This window comes from Mandrillus leucophaeus, unplaced genomic scaffold (assembly GCF_000951045.1).
Source record: "Mandrillus leucophaeus isolate KB7577 unplaced genomic scaffold, Mleu.le_1.0 Scaffold205, whole genome shotgun sequence".
NCBI lineage: Eukaryota > Metazoa > Chordata > Mammalia > Primates > Cercopithecidae > Mandrillus > Mandrillus leucophaeus.
Window position 1 is genome coordinate 881473 of NW_012102088.1, and position 14127 is coordinate 895599.

Here is a 14127-nt window from a genome sequence, read left to right on the forward strand (position 1 = left end):
CTCCAGGTCCATTTCTTCATGTATCTGTGAATAACTACAGAATTATTAACTTTGAGTAATTTGGCCAGGCGCGGTGGCTAACGCCTGTAATCCCAACACTTTGGGAGGCCGAGGTGGGTGGATCATGAGGTCAGGAGATCGAGACCATCCTGGCTAACATGGTGAAACCCCCGTCTTTACTAAAAATACAAAAAAGCCAGGCGTGGTGGCGGGCGCCTGTAGTCCCAGCTACTCGGGAAGCTGAGGCAGGAGAATGGCGTGAACCCGGGAGGCGAAGGTTGCAGTGAGCCGAGATCGTGCCCTGCACTCCATCCTGGGCGACACAGCGAGACTCTGTCTCAAAGAAAAAACAAAAAAACTTAGAGTAATTTAAACAATTCACAAATGTTTTTGTCTTTCTTTCCCCATACATTCCCCCTTCTTTCATTTTTTTAAACCATAAGTAAATCTCAATTCTCAATTCAGACACTGTCCGCGTAATTGCAGGTGAAATGAGAATCACCTCCCAGCCAAGAAATGTGATCCCAATTTTCCAAATCTTTGTTTCTGGTTTCAGACAACACCTTTGCAGCCCCTGTCTTGGCACATGAAAACATTTATAATGCTTCTTCTTTTCAGATAAGAAACATTCCCAAAAGGAAATAGATATATCTCAATTTTTGGGCTAGGAACTCTCATTTGGATAAAAGAGTATTGCTCCTTTGGTTGGACATTAGTGACCATACAGGCAGGAAAGGTGTCTTCCTTGACCACCTTCTTTTGCCTGTCTTCCTCCTCATGGTTCTCTCAGGTATTTCTTTTCTGAGGAAACCACAGGAAGAGCTCTATATTAGTCCACTTGCCTCAGGGAGCTCCAGCATCCCTCCACAGCCACTGTCTGGAGACCATTCTTCCACTCCATGGCCCTGCCTGGGGACAATTCTCTGTTAACCCTGACCCAACCGAGGCTCACAAAACTGACTCAAAGCTTCCCTCTACAGTACACATATTTTTTTAAATGAAGGAAATTTGAGTGGACTCAGAGGGACATTGGATGTCGTGTGTCCATTTGGTGGTGTGACTTTGGGGAACATATGTAAGACTATATCCCAATATTTCGGGGATCCCTGCAGACTTCACTACACAAGACCTGGTTGAGGGTCCTTTAAGAGGAGCGAAGCCACGCTCTGCCCTCCGAGTCTCAAGGCATAATTTCTCAGCGCCCCTCGCAGTACCATTTGGTCTCTGCCCAGCGTGCAGGGGAGTCGCCACGGCCACGTGCCCATGAGAACTACATTGCCCAGAAACCTCTGCGCCGCGCGTCAGCGGCACTCAGGGGCGTTTCCCTGCGGACGGAAGCTCTCTGGGCGTGACTTCCGGCATCTTCCTCGCGGCGGACATCTTTTCGGCGCTTAGGTGGAACCATCGGAGCAAAAGCTCGGGGTTGCTGGGCCGTTCCGCGGTGACGGAAGCGGGAGGGTGCGGGAGGAGTCGTTGTTCGCCCTGCAGAGTGGCTCGCCAGCGAAGACCCCGCCTTCACCCCCCGGGGACGAACGACCGCGGTGCCAGGGTCCCGCGACCTGGGACACCCCTCGCGGCTCTGTGAGGTCTATGAACTATGATGGCGGCGGCCGCGGTGCTGAGCCCGGCGCAGGTGGGTGCTGCGTTCCCCAGACTTTCGCCCGCCCAGAAGCCTGAAGTTCCGAATGAGGAGCGCCTGTCTGAGTCCTTGCTGCGCAGGCCCCAGTGTCCAGGGCAGCGGGGCGCTGGTGGGTGGGACCTCGTTCCTAAATCTGGCATGTAAGGTGGGGGCGAGTGTGACGGGCAGAGGGGCAGCCTGCGCACAGGCTTGGAGCTGGACTGAGCCCGTAGCAGTCGGGAGCGTGTGTGAGCGGTAGTCACGCCTGCAGTGTCGCGGGGAGAAGTTGCATCTTCATTGCGAGGACGATAGGAGCCATGGCAGGTTTTGAAGGGTGGAGGGAAGGGATTTGATAAAGGATTTTTAAAGTATTCCAATGTTTGCTGAGGAGGAAACAGACTAAAGTGAGGTAGAAACGATGAAGATGGAGGCAGAGCAGGGAGACCTTTGAGGAGGCCCCTGCAGCAATCTCCAGAAGTGTTGACGTGGTGGCTGGGCCACAGCAGTGGCAGGAGGGATTTGGGTGAGGAAGTCGTGAGATTCTGGATAGATTTTTAAAGATGGAACCAACGGGGTTTCCTGCTGCATCAGATGTGGTCGTGAGTGAATGTAGGGAGGGGAGGGCTCTCCAGGGTTTTTTTGGTCTGTTTTCCTTCGTGAACATGTGAAAGAATGGAAATTGGTAAGTCACAGCAGGGAGCACCTTTCAGGGGGATCAGAAATTGGGTTTTGGACTTGGTGAATCTAAGGTGTTCTGCGTTGGAGGTTCACATGGGTAGCTGAACATGCAGATCTGGAGTTCTGGAGAGGGAGTTGTGCTAGAGACCTTCAAGGCGTGAGGCATAAGGGTAAAGCCTGTAGTGGATCAGGTTTAGAGGGTGGAATATTAAAGATATTATCTTATGTGGTCTCTGAAGTGAGAGGTAGGGTTAGGGTGGAAGGCCAGGGATGAAGGAGTGGATACTGAAGATTCCTTCCAGAAAGGAGGGGTCCTGGCATGTGAAAAGATTCTAGATGGTGGTGTTGGAAGTAAATGCTCGGTGCTGCAAAGTGAAACCAGCACTCAGGCAAAAGTTTTCTCAGCAAGGCATTTTACTTCTGCGTAAGTGTGCTGCCTGCGTTAATCACGATCACAAGAGCACACTGAACAAAGGAGGGAAGGGGGTTTTATCTCTAACCCGTAGTCCCTACCTTCCTCTGTGTCACTCTCCCATGGGCTGGGGTCGAACCGCACAATCTAAGCTGACCCAATTCGGTATATTTTCCCAAATAAGGAAGAGGGAAGGGGAAGGTGAGTTACAGTGGTGGGACATGTGGGTTGTGTGGGACGTGTGGTTTTGGCGGGGGGAATGGATGCAAAGTGAATAAAGGAACAGATGTGAATTAATGATTAGTGTTGACGGGAAGGTTGTTTACAGTAACTAGGGGCAAGGAGGCATGGAGAACAAGAAAATTAGGTTTGAGAACAAAGAACAAGAAAGTTAACGGTAAACCTTTGAAGAGAATTTTATTATATCTTATAGTGTCAGCAAGAGGAGAGGGCTGTAGAGCATATGTAGCCTGGCCTGCACTGGAGACCAAGGTGAGGGATGCAGTAGATTTGACACCCTACAGGCTCAGCGTGCCTTCATGGGCGCTGCCTGTGGAGCAGTTCCATCCCCAACCAGTGCACTGGTGCCTCAGTTACCCAAACCCTCGGGTAAGCAGAATTAATGAACATCTCTAATGAAGGATCACTGCAGCTCCCCTTCAGAGGAATATGTGTCAGGTAGGCTGGTTTAGTGCAAGGACTAGTGTACACTTTGCAAGTACACAGAAGTAGGGAACTAAAAAATGCATATACAAAGGAAGATAAGTTTATACTAGCACTTAATGATTGGTCAAAATATTAATTTGCCTTGAAGTATGTTATTACAATGGAAAATCTTACCAAATTTTCTTAAAAACTTTTAAAGCAGGCAAAACAGACCTAATTTTTTAAAAACTCATCAGTTCATTTGCATGGATAGTAGTAGCTGTTTTAAAGGCACTTGAGATATACAGACAATCCTGATACAAACAATAGCCCTATGAGGTAGGTGCCATTTTTATCCCCACTTTTAAGGTGAGGACACTCAGACACTGGTCTTTGTTTATATTCACACAGCTGGTAGGAGCCAGCACTGAGATCTGAGTATCTGAAGTTAGAGAGGTAACCCAAAATCATTCCTGCCAAAGGGCAGGGTAGACAGAGCTTAGGGAAACAGTTCAGTCCATGAGATCCCACTGTGGGAACCTGCCACTTCCAGCTTCCCTCTTGTGAGGTTGCCATGGTGGCAGAAACTTGTGATTCCTACCTAGATGAGTGCAGATTGTCTCACGCCCTCACTTAGCCTGACACACCCCGATTATCTCAGCAACTCAGTATGAAAAATGATAGTGTTCTGGGACTCTTCAGTGTCCCTTCTGCCTACTGTTTGAGGAGGTCCTGCAGTCACCCAAAGCTCTGTGTTGTAAATTCTGTTTTGGAGTTATGTGGAGTTCCCATTTCTGGCAAGCAGTGGGATGAAGTGTGGAACATGATCTCAGGCACAGGAACCAGCATGTGCATATACTTCACTTGAGGCTAAACTAGGAGTGTTTGGGGAACCTCAGGTCTCCATTATGTCTAGTGGGATCAGACAGCAGGGACAGGGTTCGGCCCAGAAATGGCAGCCTGAGGATCTGGGTTTCTTTGCTGAGAGAATTGGGAGCCACTGCAGGTTGGGAGCTAGGAGGGAGTGATCTGACTTTGGTCTTAACTAACTTTCTCTGACTGTACAGTGAAGAAAAGACTGTGGGAGTGAGGATGAAGGAAGGAATACCACTGAGGAGCTTAATGCAACAGTTCAGATTGGACCACAGTGGTGGCTGTAGAGGTTGGAGATGTGGATGGATTCGGAATCATTTTTCTTAAAGTGGGACCAACCAGATTTTCTGATGTGGAGGATGAGAAAGAAAAGGGGAGGGGTGAAGGATGACCCTGGATGTTTTCGTCTGAGAAGATATAAATATGCCATCAACTGAGGTAGCAAAGTTGGTGGTAGGAGTACCTTTCAGAGGTAATATCAGTAGTGCAGTTTGGCTATGTGGAATCTACCGTGTCCCAAAGACACTTGCGTGGAGGTGTCAAGTAGACAGCTGGACACAGAGATCTGAAGTTCAGAGAAGGGATTCAGGTTGGAGCTATCCACAGGGTGGCTGCCCAGCACGTGGATCAGGATTGAGGCTTGCTACCAATTTAGAGAGAGAATCTTTAGGTCATGGTGACAGTGCCATCAGCACACTGTAAGGACAGGCACAGCAGGGTGGAGGTAGGGGCCATCTTAGAGGATAGAAGAGGGAAGGAAGTGTCCTTGGGAGGAAGGAGAATAATAGGGTCCCAGGCCAGGTGGCAAAGTGTTCCAGAGAGAGAGTGGGTGTGAGGTGAACTACTGTAGTAACAGAAGGGAGGTGACAGTGAGGCCAAAGCCGTGCTTATTCAGCTCTTTATGTGCTCCTCAGGCTTCCATGGTGACCTTTGGTGGGACCTGTGGAGTTTCAGTCAAGCTAGTGAATTAGCCCAGAGACAGATTGGGACAGTAGGCAGAATCAGTGTGCTTGGGGTAGGTGCCCAGTGAGTGTGGGTTTTGAATGAGTTAAGTGTTGAGAAGAAGTCTGTGACTGACCTCAGTAGTACAACAGCAAAGCAGAAAAGGGCTGAGTTTATCTGAGATCTGCACATGGTTCTGGATTGCTAATTGACCCGTGAAATAGAGCCAGGAGGGGGGGAATTTAATAACTGGATTCAGGGCAACCCATGGCAGTGTGTCCATTGATCAGGACCAGATGTTATCCTGGATGCTTTATCCAAGCATTCTCTGGATGCTGTGTGCAGATTTGCATGCGGGGAAGCCGTGGAGGTACCTGTGTTGTGGGTGTCATAGATGTAAAGGAGGTATGGCCAAAAGGGTGATGTGCACATGGAGATGGAGTGTAAATTATTGAGCCCAGAGCTTTGGTACTGAGGGTTTCTGAGACAGTGCTGAGCTCAGTCACACCAAGGCCTGTTATCTCATTTGAGTTAGATGTGACAAGGAGTCCCAGAGAGAGAGGCTGCTCTTAAGCTCAGTTGTCCATCTCACACAGGGCTGTGTGACCTTCAAAGATTTATTTGTGTGCTTAGGAGGAATGGGAGCTGGTGGATGAGGCTCAGAGACTCTTCTATTATGAAATAATGGCTTCTGTGCTTTGCATTTATAGTCTCCCTGGGTGAGGCCCCAGTATCCCATTTTTCTGGACTGGGCCCTACTCTTCCTTTTTGCCCTAGGGATTACTCTTTCCTTTCCATAGCTAGAGCATGGGCACTGCTGTCTTCTGATTCCCTCACCTAGGTCCCCTGGGTGCCAAGGCTCAGCTAGATGCATTGCCTCCTCTCTTCCCTGTGTTCCTTAACTCCTGCTGCCCTGAAGCCTTGCCAGGAAGGGTTTGGGGGTCAGGAGTCTTAAGGTGACCCAGTGAATCCTGCTTGGCCTCTCCCTGGCCAGGTGACTGTCCACAGTCATGACACCTCTGGACTCCAGGCTCTACCTGCTTCCTCTAATTGTAATTTCCTTGAGTCTGCCTGTGTCAAATCATGGTCACCACTTGTGGAGCCCTTGCACTGTTCCTGCAGGACAATTTTCTGAGGTTCATTTTGTAGTATTTGTTTTCTTGCAGTTTTGCATGGGTGGGCTACTGTGGGCTAGTGCTTTCACACTCAGTCTGTTTCATCTTTCCCCTATGCTTTGTATCTTCCAGATCCTTTGTGGTTGCTGAATTGTAACGAGAGAGAACCCTGGGTGCCTGAGAGGGCATGACTCTAGTCACAGCAGGAGGGGCTTGGACAGGCCCTGGTGAGTGGGAGCTGAGGGATGCCATAACCTCAGGGCTGGGTTCCTGTAGTTCCAGACACCTATGTTGTGCCCATCACAAGTGCCAAGGCTAGAGGCCCTAACTTAGTTCTACCTTTTTATCCCCATTCTGTACACTCTTGTCATTTCTAATCTTCTGACCCAGGGCTGTCTTTTCCCATTCTCTACCAGAGGGGCTCTTAGTAGAGCAATAGCTCTCTCTCTGCAGTGCTTTCCAATATTGGACTACACTTACACTGATGTGTCATAAGATGTGTGCATATCCTTAAATAGTCCCTGAACACGTTACTTGTTTTTAATCACATTTTCCTGGGCCTGGACACACATTTCGGCATAGCACTCACCTGTCACCCACAGTCAGCCAGGGTCCTGCTAAAAGTCATTGCAGAGGATGAAGTTGGAGACCTTGTACTACACCCCATCCTCGTGTCTTTGTTTCTTGTGAGGTCATCTCCATTTTGTGACTTTTAGATTCCAGTACTGTACAGCAGCCTTTTCTTCAACCTGATCCTAGCTCTGTTCCACCAGGAAACTTAGGTACTCAGTCCTGGGTACAACAGACACACATTTGTGATGGAGTTGCCCCACCCACCAAAGTCAGCATGTACATCAATAGTATTTTTCTGCCTTCAGGTTGTTGGCATGGAGTGAAGGATGAAGAGTCATCTTCTGAACAGAGCATTTCTATAGCAGTGTCACATGTTAATACTTCCAAGGCAGGTTTGCCCACACAGACAGCTTACCCTTGTGACATATGTGGCCCCATCTTGAAAGATATTTTGCACCTGGATGAACACCAGGGTACACACCATGGACTGAAACTTCACACATGTGGGGCATGTGGGAGACAATTCTGGTTCAGGGCAAACCTTCATCAACACCAGAAGTGTTACAGTATAGAGAAACCCTTAAGAAGGGATGAAGGTGAGGCCTCAATTGTGAAGAACTGCACAGTTAGCAAAGAACCTCACCCATCAGAGAAACCCTTTACGTGTAAGGAGGAGCAGAAAAACTTCCAGGCTACTTTGGGTGGCTGCCAACAAAAGGCCATCCGCAGTAAGAGGAAGACACACAGGAGCACTGAGAGTGGGGATGCATTTCACGGAGAACAAATGCATTACAAGTGCAGTGAATGTGGGAAAGCTTTCAGCCGCAAAGACACACTTGTCCAGCACCAGAGAATTCATAGTGGAGAGAAACCTTACGAGTGCAGTGAATGTGGGAAAGCCTTCAGCCGCAAAGCTACACTTGTCCAGCATCAGAGAATTCATACTGGAGAAAGGCCTTATGAATGCAGCGAATGTGGAAAAACCTTCAGTCGAAAAGACAACCTTACTCAGCACAAGAGAATCCACACTGGAGAAATGCCGTATAAGTGCAATGAATGTGGGAAATATTTTAGCCATCACTCCAATCTAATTGTACACCAGAGAGTTCACAATGGAGCAAGGCCTTATAAGTGCAGTGATTGTGGGAAAGTATTCAGACACAAATCTACACTTGTTCAGCATGAGAGTATTCACACTGGAGAAAATCCTTACGATTGCAGTGATTGTGGGAAATCCTTTGGCCACAAATACACCCTCATTAAACATCAGAGAATTCACACTGAGTCAAAGCCTTTTGAGTGCATTGAATGCGGGAAATTCTTTAGTCGAAGTTCTGATTTTATTGCACACCAGAGGGTTCACACTGGTGAAAGGCCTTTTGTGTGCAGTAAATGTGGGAAAGACTTTATCAGAACCTCCCACCTTGTTCGACACCAAAGAGTTCACACTGGAGAAAGGCCATATGAGTGCAGTGAATGTGGGAAGGCCTACAGCTTAAGCTCCCACCTCAATCGGCACCAGAAAGTTCACACTGCAGGCAGGCTTTAGGAGTGCTTTGAATACAACAGGACTCATGAGTCAGATGTTGAATTTCATATATCTGAACATTGACACAAAGGAGATTCCTTATGGTGCCAGGTATGTAGGAAGCTTCGAGGGATATGTTGCACTTTCTGACCTGCTCAGGTTTTTTGCCAGAGTTTTGTCACTGTCAATGCCTGTGGCCGAAACCATCTTAACTCTACCAGCTTAGATACCCCAGCATTGGGGAACGCAGGGTTTTGTATTCTCCAGTCCCTGGAGAAAATCATGAGATGCCTGAGTTCATTGGGGGTCCTCATTCCGTTCTGTATGACAGGTATAGGTATGGACATGATCCATCTTTAGCCACGAGGGTCTGAGCTGTATCTGCTGGTGGCTTATACAGAAGGTTTACTTTCTTCATGGATATTCTTGGTCTCACATACTTGTATTGAGTTTTTCCAGCCTCCAAGTCACCTGGCCTGGGAAAGTACTTGCCTCATGTTGCTCTGGTTTGTGATAATAAAGGCTTTACAGTTTAAGCCACTTTTAATCTTGGGGGTTCTTACTGTCTGGAGTGGATTGAAAACAGACTCTGCCAAACTGAAGACAGCCTTTGTGGGGCACCTCCAACTTTGCCTCAAATGGGACAGTGGGTTGAGGGAGAACAGTTCTTAGTTCAGTTTTGATGTTAACTTCCATAGCTGACAAAGCTTGTTAAGTAAGAATTCAGATCTTGTGTAGACCTGATTTGTCTGGATTATTTGAGAGCCCATATTTCACCTTGAGGAGGGTGCCGCTGCTGTGACAGCCTGCAGTGTTCTGAAACAGCATGGATTGAGTGTCTTGTTTCCAGCATATGTCCCTTGTTCCCCAACACTGTTGAGGGAAAGCTGTTCCTCAGGACCTGCCGGGTGGCCATATTCCCTGAAGGCCTGAATCTGGTACACAGGCCACTGTTGGTAAGATCTAAAACATCCAGTAGGGAAACAAAATTGATAAATATTGGGTGTGGATAATTGGGATTGGGGAGATTGTGGCGAACTAGAGGGGAAGTACACATTGTAAAAACACATCCACAGAAAGTCCAGGCACTGAGGCTGGATGGGATCAGGTATCCAGAAATCTCAGGATCTCCAGGGCCGTGTTACTGTTAGGTCAAGATCACTGGTGCAGCAACGAATGTAGTTTTCCTAGATTCCTCTGCCTCCCTGGGCTCTTTACCTAATGTCTTTGCTGCACAGGCAGTAACCCTGGGAGTAAAGAGGTGTGGTGGTCCAAAGAAGTAGCTTTTGTGACCAGCTGGGGTTTCTGGTGACTCTGTTGGCAATGGTCCTCATTGTTTGCCAGTTTTTCTTACTACTGAGGAAGAGATTGTCTTCCCAAGGTATTTGGAGTGATAAGAGTCACCGTAGTGATGTAGAGTCACTCTTGATGTCCAGTTGTCCAATTTCCAATAGAAGTGGAACACCCAGATTTTTTAAAGGGATAACTTTTTATAGGTTCACTGAGGTGTAATCAACATGCAATATATTGCACATATTTAAAGTGTACCAGTAAGTCTTGATACACACACACACACTTGAAACTATCACCCTATCAGTGGTGTCAGACAGATCTGTCACCCCAAAGTTAACCTCAGGCCCTTCCCCCAAAGTGTGGGGGAGTGCTCTCCTTCCCCCAAAATCCCTAGGCAACCATTGAGTAGTTTTCACTATAGGTAAATTTGTCTTTTCTAGAATTTTATGTAAGTCTGTCTATAAAGTGTTAATTTTGTTTGTTGTCTTCATGCAACAGAATTTGAAATTTGTCCATGGTATGTATGAATAGCCCATTTTAAAATTACTGAGTCATATTCTGTATGGATATACCACAGTTTATCCATTTATCTTGATTGGTGTCTGCACTCCACACCCCATTTTTAAATACTAAAAAGCTGCTGCAAATATTGATGCATGAGTCTTTATATGGACGCTTAGCTGAGAACTTTTTTTTTTTTTTTTTTTTTTGAGACGGAGTCTCGCTCTGTCGCCCAGGCTGGAGTGCAGTGGCCGAATCTCAGCTCACTGCAAGCTCCACCTCCCGGGTTTATGCCATTCTCCTGCCTCAGCCTCCTGAGTAGCTGGGACTATAGGTGCCTGCCACCTCGCCCGGCTATTTTTTTGTATTTTTTAGTAGAGACGGGGTTTCATCGTGTTAGCCAGGATGGTCTCGATCTCCTGACCTCGTGATCCGCCCGTCTCGGCCTCCCAAAGTGCTGGGATTACAGGCTTGAGCCACCGCGCCCGGCCAGCTGAGAACATTTTTAAGCAGAGGTTTTGAAGGTGTGGCCATGTTTCTTATTATAGTAAAATATATTGGAAAAGAGATACATACAGGGAAGAATTGCGAAACAGAAAAGACCCAAGATTTGATGATTTGGGAAATTCCTAGCTCATCTGAATTGGAAAAAAAAAAAAAATTGAAATTAAGAGATTCATTGTCAGGAAAGCATGTTTTAGAGAGATAGACAAGGATGTTTGCTATTACTGAGATCAAAACATACATTAGAACACTCATTTCTTTGAAGAGATTAAACATGACTTGTAGATCCCCTCAATACAAACAATTTGTAAGAAGTTTAAACTATTTATCAGTCATCTCAGCAAAAGCCAAAAATATAGATAGGGGATTCCCTAGGGGGAATAATCTGCATAAACCTCTTTTCTAATGGTGTGAATTTCAGTGACATACAGGAGACTCACAAAATTCTTGAAAATTTTATATAAGTGAAAATGCTCACCTTGGGTCTAAAGGAACCTTGAAAGTATGAAGTTAAAGGGTGTAGACATGTAAAGTGTGAAGTTAAAGGGTGTAATATTCTATACATGGGACTGGCTGCAGAAACAGGGGCAAGCCCTTGCTACCTTTCATGAGAAAGGAAGGATGACTCAGAGCAGAGGAGAGTCCAGTGGGCAGAGTCCTGAACCACGTGATATTCCCATGTCTTGACTCCCAGTGGGATTTGCCAAACTAGATTTCAAATTTTCTTGGGATTGATGGTTCCATTTGTTTGTTTTCCCCCTTCCATTTCCTCCCTTTTTGAAACAATGCATATACATACAACTATTACCCTAGGTCTTTCCCACCCTTTTGTTTGGGAGCAGATAACTAGTTTTCTAGTTTTATGGATCCAGACGAGACAGGAATAGCACTGGGTGGTCACAGGAGGATGGAAAATCTCAACACCCTGGTTTTGGTGCGGCTGAAAAAAAAGAAAAAACCAAAACAACAGCTAAAACAGGAACTAGGCAAAGAAAGCATGGGATAGTAGAAAACCCAAAACGAAAGAGAAAACTGCCAGAACCCCAGTCAGGGTGACATGTCCATGACTCTTCCAGTCAAATGCAAATAAGGGAGGAGGGGTGGTAATCGGGGGTCCCTGAAATTCCCTCCTTTCCCAGAATACCTAATGATTACCCCGATTAGAGGAACACTCATACAATTAGAAACCCAAACTTCATTTTGCATGACTTGCTCTTAGGAGCACTCCCACACTTCTCTCTTGTGTATACTTTTGCTTCACAATAAAAGCTCCTTGCCTTTGCTGCATTGTGACTCGTCACTGAATTCTTCGATGGTGTTAAGAACCTGGATGCTGGCGGGGTCTGGGGTCTCACCAACAATGTCCAGTGAGCCCCCCCAACAACACAGGAATTGTGCCCCAAGATGAGATTATACCTAGAGCCCCATCCGTACCGGACTTAGATAATTTAGATGAGATTGGAGACTTTAGCTCAGTGTGGAGGTGCACACCTGTAATCCCAGTTACTCAGGAAGCTAAGGCAGGAGAATCACTTGAACCCAGGAGGCAGAGGTGGCAGTGAGCCAAGATTGCACTACTGCACTCTAGCCTGGGCTATAGAGGGAGACTGTCTCAAAAAATAAAAGACATCAAATTTTGGAGGGGAAATACTTATTGGTGAACTGAAAACAACAGTTCTGGTATGTGGGATAACATAATAGCCTTGATCATTTTGAATTTCATAATCATAAATGGGATTTTGTTTTTGTTTTTTTTTGTTGTTTTTTTTTTTGGTTTTCGAGACAGAGTTTCACTCTTGTTGCCCAGGCTGGAGTGCCATGGCATGATCTGAGCTCACTGCAACCTCCGCCTCCCGGGTTCAAGCAATTCTTCTGTCTCAGCCTTCCGAGTCGCTGGGATTCCACAGGCATGCGCCACCACGCCCAGCTAATTTTGTATTTTTAGTAGAGACAGGGTTTCTCCATGTTGGTCAGGCTGGTCTTGAACTTCTGACCTCAGGTGATCTGACTGCCTCGACCTCCCCAAGTGCTGGAATTACAGGCGTGAACCACCATGCCCGGCCTTTTGGGATTGGTTTAAAGAGCTGTGGAAGACAATTGAGCAATTACCACAAACAGATTAGCGACGGAGTTCCTAGTATATTTGAAAATGAATAAAATTGTTCCTGAGAAAATTAACAATAGTGATCTCAGTCTAAATTATAGAGTAAGTGATTCAGAGAGGATAATATGCCACATATGCATAGATTTGTTTAAAACAGTAGTAAATTAGCACTTAAAAATTGAAAAAAAAAATAGTATTAGAACAACAACAATTAGGTTGATGAAGCACAATAAGAGACTAATGAAAAGGAAAGAAATGAAGTTAATATCAAAATGTATAAAATAAATTTAAGCCATATACAAGCATGCCAAATTAACTTGTGAGATTAACAAAGATTGTATTAATTGGAGAAAAAGACTAGGAGTCTGCAGATCCTAAAATTACGCTTAACACTAAGCCTCTTACAAACTTCAAGTTTTCAAAAAGGCTCAAGGTTTTCTGGTACAGAGGTACTGTGGGAGCACAGTTCAAATTTAACTTAAGAACATTACATTATTTAGGCCAGGCGTGGTGGCTTACACCTGTAATCTCAGCACTTTGGGAGTCTGAGGCGGGTGGATCATGAGGTCAGGAGATCGAGACCACCCTGGTTAACACAGTGAAACCCCGTCTCTACTAAAAACACAAAAAATTAGCCGGGCATGGTGGCGGGCGCCTGTAGTCCCAGCTACTTGGAGGCTGAGGCAGGACAATGGCTTGAACCCGGAAGGCGGAGCTTGTAGTGAGCCAAGATCCTGCCACTGCACTCCAGCCTGGGCGACAGAGCAAGACTCCGTCTCAAAAAAAAAAAAAAAAGAAAAAGAAAATTACAGTCTTTAGGAAACTAGCTATTTATCAGAGAGTGTATGTGACCAGAGTAAATTTTGCCAGAATAAGCTATCTTACGATGTCTAATGACACACTAAATACTTAAACTGGTTCAGAATTACCTGAGCTACTTCAACATAGGACATAGCAAAATACTGATAATTACGTTGCTATTTACTTATAAAAGATACTGTCAGCCAGCAGCAGTGGCTCACACGTATAATCCCAGCCCTTCGGAAGGCGGAGGCAGGCGGATCATCTGAGGACAGGAGTTCCAGACTAGCCTGGCTAACATGGCGAAACCCTGTGTCTACTAAAAATACATTAGGCAGGCGAATCCCTTGAATCTGGGAGGCAGAGGTTGCAGTGAGCAGAGATTGTGCCATTACACTCCAGCCTGGGCGACAAGCAAAACTGCATCAGAAACAAAACAGAAAAAACATGCTTTCAAATCTGCCTAACAATTATAGCCTCAGAGTCCTTATATTCAGGATTATCTATTTGTAACTTACAACTTTTTACAAATATTTTTCT

At 46.1% G+C, this 14127-nt stretch overlaps 1 protein-coding gene across 3 annotated transcripts; it reads left to right on the top strand.

Annotated features, from left to right (window-relative positions):
• Positions 1–1044: 1044 nt before the first annotated feature.
• ZNF134 (zinc finger protein 134) lies at positions 1045–10324 on the top strand. Of its 3 annotated transcripts, XM_011979687.1 has the most exons (4): positions 1045–1633; positions 5802–5887; positions 6416–6510; positions 7162–8924. In XM_011979687.1, exons 3-4 carry the CDS (start codon positions 6471–6473, stop codon positions 8403–8405), a joined length of 1284 nt encoding a protein of 427 aa, XP_011835077.1. In that variant the 5' UTR covers positions 1045–1633; positions 5802–5887; positions 6416–6470; the 3' UTR covers positions 8406–8924. The 3 variants fall into 3 exon arrangements, with proteins under 3 accessions (XP_011835077.1, XP_011835076.1, XP_011835075.1); XM_011979686.1 differs by lacking the exon at positions 5802–5887 and having other exon boundaries at positions 7162–10324; XM_011979685.1 differs by lacking the exons at positions 5802–5887; positions 6416–6510 and having other exon boundaries at positions 7162–8931.
• Positions 10325–14127: the final 3803 nt, after the last annotated feature.

What these genes read in the sequence shown, in the direction of transcription:
- ZNF134 (XM_011979685.1), top strand. Translation starts at nt 1,591, where the DNA reads ATGAACTATGATGGCGGCGGCCGCGGTGCTGAGCCCGGCGCAG. An exon ending in CGGTGCTGAGCCCGGCGCAG is followed by an intron (nt 1,634 to 7,161) that starts GTGGGTGCTGCG and finishes TTCTGCCTTCAG; the next exon opens with GTTGTTGGCATGGAGTGAAG.